Genomic DNA, 8,619 nt, shown 5'->3' with positions numbered 1-8,619 from the left:
CTCTAAATTCTACTTTTAATAAAGAAATCTGCAAAATAGGAATTCATGATTCTACGAATCTATAAAGGCCATACCTTGATGAATGCATTTTTAATTTAATACTAAGGAAAAAAATTAACAGGAATAATAAAAAGACATCCCTCTTCAACTCTCCAGTCCAAAAGCTTCCACTTCCTAAAATATCATTGCCTAAAATGTAGCTTTTAAATAGACATCAGTATGTCTTAAAAAAAAAAAATTAACATCTACAAGACTACAATGAACTATTAATGTGACCTACAATTCCAAGTGTACATGGAATGTTCTCACACATTTAGAAAAAATGTGGTAACATAATGTTAATACAAGAGAAAAATGACTGGGTACTTGAAAAGAAATTAGTTAAACCATACCAAAAGCCTAATCTATTATTCTCTACTAATTTAAAAATTGCAATAGCTGTTTTTAACTACATCAGTGCTTTATATCCTGGCTCTTCACGTACCACAGGAGAATTCCATTAACAATTACAGGAGACAAACTCAGGGGAAAAAAAGAACAATCAGAGAAACCAATCCATTCCTTGTGCCTATTCCAGATCTGTCAGTTCTGCTAATTTTCCTGCCAACTCCATGCTCCAGTCCTCTGCTCTCCTATTCTGAGAGTGGCAGCCTCTAACCTTTCATTCCTTTAATTACTGTAACACTCGATTTTGTATACATCTTTACCTTCTTGCCCAAAACCCAAGTTAAAAACAATGTTAGAAGAGAAAGACATTACCATCTGAAACACATCTGAGCCTTCATCAAAATCTACCATAGCAAAAAAAATCTTGTTGGTAAATGCACTGGAATATCTCCAGGAGTTTGCCAGAATCTGGTATTCCTCATCAGCTTGCCTGGAAAACACAGCAAGAGAGATGCTGTATCATGGGTTTGTCCAGAACACAGGTTATAAAGCTGAGGTAGCTGTGCCCACCCACTCTATTAATAGCTGTATTCCCCCCCCCAGTTTTCTACTGTTAAAAAGGAAGTTTTACTTTCAGGATTTAAGAAAAAGTTTTAGCTCAAACACTCATCTACAGTCAGGTGAAGCATTTGGCACTGCTGCTTTTTCAAATGCAAGGGCGAGATCTGTGGAGTCCGTGACCACAAGCAGAGGGAATTTCTAATTGAAATGTGAAATGAAACCCAGCTGTTCCTGATTTGTTTGTCCACAGAGCACCAAAACACGGCCAGGTGTGCCCTCCTTTCCATGTCAGAGGATGGCAAACCAGTAATTTCAACTGACAAGGTATAAAAATCACCCTCACAGACCTCTGCCACCTCCAGATTAATACAGGAAAGCCATAATATGGCTAAAGATCCAGGAAATTATAACTGTAAATAAATAAGTCCCAAACAACTTTTAGGCTGTATGGCCAGCAGTAATTCTATGAACATTTCTTCAGCAGCTCGTGCCAGGAAAGTTGAGCTTTCACCCTGTCTTTCTCCAGCAGTTATCAGTGTAAATACTGTTTCTGCAATGCAGGGATTATATTTTGGGAGGGAGATAAAACTAAAGATTATGTTGTTTTCTCACATACACATTACACATATATTCCCACACATTAAATTTCAAAGACAATACTATTATAACTTGCCATTTATATTTCTCCTACACATGTGAAAGTTCAACCCTATTCTTAAATTTCATTTCCTACAAAGCATCTGATGACTTTCAAGTTCTAATTTACGACTAAATGGAGCCCATACTTGCACACAACACACTGTCTGTGAGGCTGAAGAGCAGTGAACATCACAATCACCGAGTAATTTCTGGGTGGTGCCTTCACAAGGCGTCGAAATTTGTCTCCATTCATTCGGATAACAGATCTTTTACTGGCCCACTCCATCAGCTGGTTCACTTTTTCCGATAACACCATCTGAAAATAAAGTCAGAGAAACATCATCGTTTCTTTTCTCCAGTCTCAAAGCACAATCTCGAAGGTTTTTAGATTTGGTGTAACAAATATGTGCACTGTATTTCCTAACAACACGGGCCAGAGGATGTGAGACTTCACTGAGACTCTGGAAGGCATTCACAGATGCTTTTGGCACTCATGTCAGTATTCGTGATCTCAGCCACCTAGTAATGCACACAGAGTTAAGCACTTAGCGTGACACATGCTGGTGAAGTCCCTCAGCTCACTAGTCCTCCCTTCTGCTGCTAATTGCAAGATTTCTTTCAGCTGTACAAACTGCCCCAATCCCTCCGCAGCATTTATTCAAAACCAAGCATCAAACTGTTTCAGATTGCAAAACTTGTCGCAGTGGAATCAACCCCAGAGACAGAAGCTCTACAGTAGTAAGCTCAACATCTCATTTTCAGCATTGCTGGAAAAAAAAATTGATTCAGAACATATTTGAGGAACTCAGGAGTGCTCAACACTAAAACATTCCTTAAAAAGGAGCCAACCAATTCTATAACATTATACAAAGATGTATTAGACTGACAGACTCCCAAATGTTACATTTACCATAAAGCACTCCTCTACTCTTTATTAAAACCCTTCTTGAGATAAATACTTCAGTGGAAAAAATCACAAAATATCCTCAGTTGGAGAGACCCAGTAGGACCATCAAAGGGCAACTCCTGGCCCTGCACAGGGCAACCCCAAGAATCCCACCATGATAATAATGATAAAAATAATAAACTACCCTTCTTTGACTTACAACTTATACAAGATTAAATAGATATAGATATATATAAATAAAACTGACACAAATATAAACGCTTATACAGAGGGATCTTTCCAAACCCTAGGAGTCAAAAGTGTGGAAATAAATTGCACCTTCGTGATTACAAGCAAAGACCACCCATCCTCTCCGCCCCAAATCCCCTGCAGGAGGAAGACAACACTCGAACAGTGCTCCTAACGAGAACCGAAGAACCTGGAATTAAAGACACTCGGTCGCAGCCGCGCCCGCGGGTTCCCCTCAAAGCCGGCCGCGCCTGAGGGCGGGGAGCCGCTGAGAGGCCGGGCCGGGCCGCCCCGCCGGGCCCTGCCCCGAGCCCCCCTGGCCCGGCGGGAACCCGCCCCAGCAGCTGCCCACAGGGCTCCCAGCGGGGTCTCACCTCCTTCCGCCTCTGGCCCGCAGCCCCGGGCCCGCGGCAGCCCAAGAGCAGCAGCGCCGCCATAGCGAGCACCGGCACCGGCACCGGCAGTGCCGCCATGGCCGCCCCGCTCCGCCCCGCTCCGCCCCGCCCCGCCGGCAGTGCCGCCCCGCCCGCCCCGCGCCCACTGGCCGAGCCGCCGGCACGCGCCGCGGCACCGGCCTCCCATTGGCTGAGCCTGCGGGAGCGCGGCGAGCTGGAGCCGCGCCATTGGCGGAGCCCTGAGGGGAGGGCGCGCGCGCCCTGAGGGAGGGGAGCGATGGCGGCACCGCCCCCGAGCCCGCCCTGCCCAGCGCCCCTCAGCCGGCACAGCCCGGCCGGGGCCGCGGGGCAGCGCTGCACACCGTCCGGTCCAACCCCCCGCCACCGTGTTCTGAGCAGGTGACACAGTGTTGTCCACAAAAATCGGATTCGTTACCCAGTCTGCAACAAGCCAATAATGACACACTCGGGACAGACACTGGTTATTTGTTTCAGAGTTGTGCAAGCCTGGGTACCAGCTGGTATCAAGCATCCCAGCTATCAAAACTTTTTACTATTTATACATTTTAGCAAAGAAATGAATCAGTGTTCAGAGGCTACAAGTGACATAGTCTCTTATTAATTAATATTAGTTAATTATTCTCTCACTTCTCATGCTAATTAGTCCACATGGTCATTTTTTCTCTTCTTTCGGGTTGGTGGGTTTCTTAGCTCGGTGGTCTGTGAGTCGGTGGCCAGGATCTGCCCCTGCCGCAATCATCTTTCACCCAGTCAGAGCTGATGCAGCACAGTTGCTGAGTTGGGTTTATTAGTTTCTTCCTTTTCTTGGGAATTCTGCCAGATGTCCTTGTGGCCTTGTGTAAATTCTGTATTCTTTGTTCCCACTATCCGTGGTACATCCTTCTTCCAAAGCTTTGCTAACTTCTCCACAGGTCTGAGGTCATTGAAGCATGTCCAGCCCTAGACTTTAACCATGCAATTCTATCAACAAGTAATTTTCTAACGTGGACATCACTTACAGGTTGTTGGCTACTCCCTGTTTCACGGATTAAATCTCCTTTCTTGTTGATTAGGCTTGAAAGTATCCAAAAGTATCCAAAGATCAAACATCAAAGAACATCCTTGCTTAAGAAATTTTACATATTCCACATTTTGCAACATCAGGAACTGTCCAGGTGGGTTTTGAATGTGTCCAGGAGGGGAGACTCCTTGCCCTTCCTGGGCAGCCTGTTCCAGTGCTCTGCCACTGTCAGTGTAAAGTTCTTCCTCATGTTGAGGTGGAACTTCTTGTGTTTTAGTTTATGGCCACTGCTCCCCGTCCTGTCGCTGGGCACCGGCAAAAGGAGTCCAGTACCATCCTCTTGGCACCCATCTTTTTTTTTTGCACATCAGTAACTTTGTAATTTTGACTTTTTTTTTTTTGCACATCAGTAACTCCAAAAAAAACCCCAAGACCAGAAAAGAAATGTTGAATAAAACTCCACAGAGCTTAATTAGTAGCTCCCCAAAAGAGATGCACTTGCTTAATCTTATATATGCATGTATTTGCTGGGTTGCGTGTGACAAATATTGTTAAAATTGTAACCCCTCTGGAGTATTCCTCAGCTGGTGTGTGGTGGGTTAAGGTTCTGAAACCAAATCGCCAGAGTCACGGGGATTTACTCATGCTTTTATTTGTCTATTCGAGCACATTCTGAAAATTATTTCTGATTTCTATTCGCACTAAAATCCTTGGCTTTAGCAGCTCGGCACTTTCATGCGTTTAAATTCACACCTTAAAAATAAGAAACAAAAAGGGGTGTCAGAAGTGGGATTCGAACCCACGCCTCCATACGGAGACCAGAACACCCAAACCCGCGGCGGGAAGGCGCGGAACGCCTTGAGTCTGGCGCCTTAGACCACTCGGCCATCCTGACACTGCGATGATTGCGTCCACCGGGACTCCCTTACCACGCTTCTCAAGGCCGCGCCCGCTTCTGTGTCCTCCGGCCTCTTACGGAGAGCCCGTCCGTGCCGGGGAGGTGCCGCAGAGCCGCCGGGTAACCGCGCTCTTTGTCGCGGCCGCGGAGCTGCGGCCGCCGCGAGGAGGAGCTCGGGGTTACCCACAGGCCCCCGCCCGCCGCCACTTCCGCCGCGACCATTTTGTTCTTCAGCGCCGTGAAGGGTACGCGCTGCGCTCGCACCATGTTCCCCGTGGCCAGGGCCGCGCTGAACCTCGCCGGTAAGGACGGGGGCGGCTCTGGGGGTGCGGGGGGTCCCGCAGGGGGTCTGCTCCGGGTCTGTGCCCTTCCCCGTCAGGACTGTCCTTCACAGCCCCCGGCTCGCTGCGCTCCCGGGAGGGTTGTGAGGGCACCTCAGGGGCTCTGGCGTCCTTCGCCTCCTGCTTTTTTTTTTTTCTTTCTGACTCTAGTTGGATTCCCTTCCTCGGCGATTTATTTTCTTGTAACTGGAGGCACATCCGGATCTTGTAACCTGAGGTGAACAAAGCATAGTCAATACCCATCCCTTAAACTCAAGGTTAAAGTCACCTCTTCAGTGATGCAGATTCCCCAGTGCTTAATCTGGTCCTCGAAAATCTGGTCCTGGTTCATGATGTGCTTAGCCCTAGGTGTTTGCACTTCAACGTGTCTCGGTAGATATTCAGGCTTTTTTATGTTTTAAAAAACCCTAGTGCAGCCTCATAGAGCACGCGAGGGCTGTAGCAACGTGATGTGTATCGCCATCATCTTCTCTGTTCATAGCTGGGTAAATGCAGACCACTGACTTGGAACTAAAAGATTATAGTTTGTAAAGTCTATCTTTATGCACGTCACTATCTCATCAAAGACTTTGTACACAACTATAAACAATATCTCTGTTTTGTAGCTGGCGTGATTCGTCACTGTTGTCTTCTCCTTAATAAATGTAGCCTTTATAGTGTACATTTATGATGTACATCATCTGGAGATACCTTTTTGTATTTTATTCTCTGTTATTTACTTCATGCCCACAGTTATTTCCACTTCCTTCTTCACCTCCCTCCCCTCCTTTAAAAAATGCTGAAAGAATGAGGAAGGTGTTACCCATACCTGCTATATTCAACCCCATAATTTGACGGTGAATTTCATCCTGAAAATGCTTATATTAGTTCCCATACTGACAGGATAGATATTTATATATGGAAATCTGAAAATGTTATGTGCTAAGCAAAATGTTTTATGAGAGAAACAGTAATATTTAAAAAGGTACTTCCACACTGAAGGCCCAAACAAAACATATCGATGAAAAAGGTAACTCAGAGGATTGGGGTTTTTTTACTGGAATTAGACATAAGAAATAACTTTCTAGTGAGAAATTGAGAGGGCTAAAAAAAAAAAAAAAAGTAAAGGATTTGTGCATATTCTTTGTTTCTGAGTCATTCCAGGGTTCTAAGTCCAAAAGATTAATTTTTTTTTCAGCTTTTTTTAGTCTTTTAATGCTAATGCTTTCCTCTCTGTTGGTGGAAAATGAGGACTGTGAATGGTTCGAGTGTGTGTTTTAGTTGATTTCTGTGCTTCTCTTTATCATTCCTTAGCTCGTGGCATCCAGCACACTGCAGTCAGACAAGCTCATCGCAAGCATGAGCCGAACTTCCACGATAAATATGGAACCTTGGTCCTGCTTGGTGGAGCTTCCGTTTTCGTCAGTGTCTGGGGATATGTAAGTTGGTTTTTTCACTGGTCAGTTGTGACTCCAGCTGTAAACTTCAAAGGTATCAAGTTTCATGAAGGCTTACTTGTTTGAAATAAGTGGTCAGAATTTAGGAGCTTCTGCTGTAAATGGATAGGGATGTGATAGAGGTGAAAGTTGTGTTAGTTCATGTCTTGATTTTGAGTTGTTACACGGCTTTCTGTGTCAGTCTGTTGCCCGATTTGAAAATGTATGAGAAACACAACTGATCTCTGTTTTGCTTGGGATATCTAACCTATACAGCTACGAGTTTTAGTAGAAAAATTTCTAGATTAAAATACCAGTATGGTGATGGGATTTTAAATTCCAGATTCTTTGTGCTAAAACTGGGTATTTTGAAAGAGAAAGCTGAAATATTTAAATACTGTTCAATATAAATATATTCCACTTGCTTTATTAGAAAATTAATGAGGTGTTGTGTTCTAATACAAAAAATCTAAACTGAAAACAATAGAAATAGCCCTCTTTTGGAAGGTTTCCTTAATTTCAGAGTTAGTAATCTTGGGTTTTATGCTCTTACAGGTGCTAACACAGCTCGGAATGGAGTGGGGCTTGTCACCTGTTGGCAGAATCACTCCAAGAGAATGGAGGGAGTAACAGCCTCTGCTTCTAATGAACTGCTCTGAACTTTCACTGAGAAAATGGTCCTGTAATGGCATTTGTTTCCTGATTACCACTTGTGCAGTGGCATTCCTGGTCTAATAAACATACCTAGAAACCTGTCTGGCTCTTCCAGGTTTCCTCTATGCTCAGAGTCTGATGAAGTATAAGAAGTAGCGTAAAAATTTAAAGTACTTTTAGGTAATCCCAGTTGTTCCTGTAAAGTTCACCAGTGGATTAAGGACAAATCCAGAACTTTGCTGAGTTGGCCACTTGGTCAGATGTGTGTGTAAATCAACCTCACTGCATTCTCACTGCAGAGTGCACATCCCTTTACCTCTGACTTGTAATGACAAAGCTGAGATCCCTTTTTTTAAAACAGAAGGACTCTTATGTCTTGAATCACTCTGCCAGTAATTGCATCTGTGGCCTCTGAGGTGTGAAGAAACTAAATTCAATTTTGAGTCAGGCTCCATGGAAAGAGGCAGTTTTGAGAAATGTGACTTTCCTAGTGAACTCTTATGGAATCACAGACTGGTTTGGGGTGGAAGGGACCTGGGAGCCCGTCTTGTTCCAACCCCCTGCCTCTGCATTTAACTTCTGTGTAGGGTCAAAGTTATTAGAGAAATGAGGTGGAAAAACAACAGTTACTGGTTCATGCTGGTACTTGATTATCAGAGAATCTCAGGATGGTTTGGGTTGGAAGGGACGTGAGAGACCAGCCAGTCCCACCCCCTGCCATGGGCAGGGACAACTTCCACTAGCCCAGGTTGCTCCAAGCCCAGTCCAACCTGGCCGTGGGCACTCAAGATTTGTTAGGAAATAGATTTGAGGTGTATGCAGACTCTGTAAACCTCCGACTCAGTGTGAATCCCTGCAAAGCACCAGGGTGCTGGTTTTCATACCGCGGAGATGTGTGAAACGGCAGCGTTCGCTCCTCGGAGACTGTAACGGGGGTTCCTCGCCGAGCGCTGCTGCCCCTGCCGAGCCCTCCCTGCCGGGCCCCGTGCGGGGCTGGGAGCGGCTGCTCCCGAGGCCGAGCCTTAGTGCGGGAGCGGCCCCGCAGCCCCGGCACGCGGTTGTCCCGCGGTGCCTGTCGCGACAGGGCCACAGCCATCGCGACAGGGCCACAGCCATCGCGACCGCGGCTGCGCCGCCCCGCCCTCCGCCCTCACGTGACCGGCGCGTCACGTG

At 45.8% G+C, this 8,619-nt stretch overlaps 2 protein-coding genes and 1 non-coding gene across 3 annotated transcripts in view; 1 reads left to right on the top strand and 2 right to left on the bottom strand.

Annotated features, from left to right (window-relative positions):
* Nucleotides 1-3,210, bottom strand: part of MAGT1 (magnesium transporter 1) — a 10,238-nt gene extending 7,028 nt beyond the window's left edge. The window contains exons 1-3 of the mRNA XM_017814338.1: nt 3,097-3,210; nt 1,734-1,903; nt 760-877 (exon numbers count right to left, since the gene is read on the bottom strand). Coding sequence (XP_017669827.1) covers nt 760-877; nt 1,734-1,903; nt 3,097-3,195 — 387 coding nt within the window. The 5' untranslated portion in view covers nt 3,196-3,210. The remainder of the gene's footprint in view (nt 1-759; nt 878-1,733; nt 1,904-3,096) is intronic.
* Nucleotides 3,211-4,916: 1,706 nt separating this feature from the next.
* TRNAL-CAA lies at nt 4,917-5,033 on the bottom strand. The gene is made up of 2 exons: nt 4,996-5,033; nt 4,917-4,962 (listed from the first exon to the last, which is right to left on the bottom strand). It is a non-coding gene; the product is annotated as a tRNA-Leu (tRNA).
* A 52-nt stretch (nt 5,034-5,085) lies between these two features.
* LOC108498184 (cytochrome c oxidase subunit 7B, mitochondrial) lies at nt 5,086-7,547 on the top strand. Its single transcript, XM_017816588.1, has 3 exons — nt 5,086-5,338; nt 6,671-6,795; nt 7,348-7,547. Exons 1-3 carry the CDS (start codon nt 5,302-5,304, stop codon nt 7,420-7,422), a joined length of 237 nt encoding a protein of 78 aa, XP_017672077.1. The 5' UTR covers nt 5,086-5,301; the 3' UTR covers nt 7,423-7,547.
* The last annotated feature ends 1,072 nt before the right edge of the window (nt 7,548-8,619 follow it).

Source organism: Lepidothrix coronata, unplaced genomic scaffold, assembly GCF_001604755.1.
Source record: "Lepidothrix coronata isolate B3197 unplaced genomic scaffold, Lepidothrix_coronata-1.0 Scaffold2, whole genome shotgun sequence".
In the NCBI taxonomy this organism is placed as follows: Eukaryota; Metazoa; Chordata; class Aves; order Passeriformes; family Pipridae; genus Lepidothrix; species Lepidothrix coronata.
Note: the sequence above shows the minus strand (reverse complement) of the source record. Positions and strands in the feature narration are given on the sequence as shown.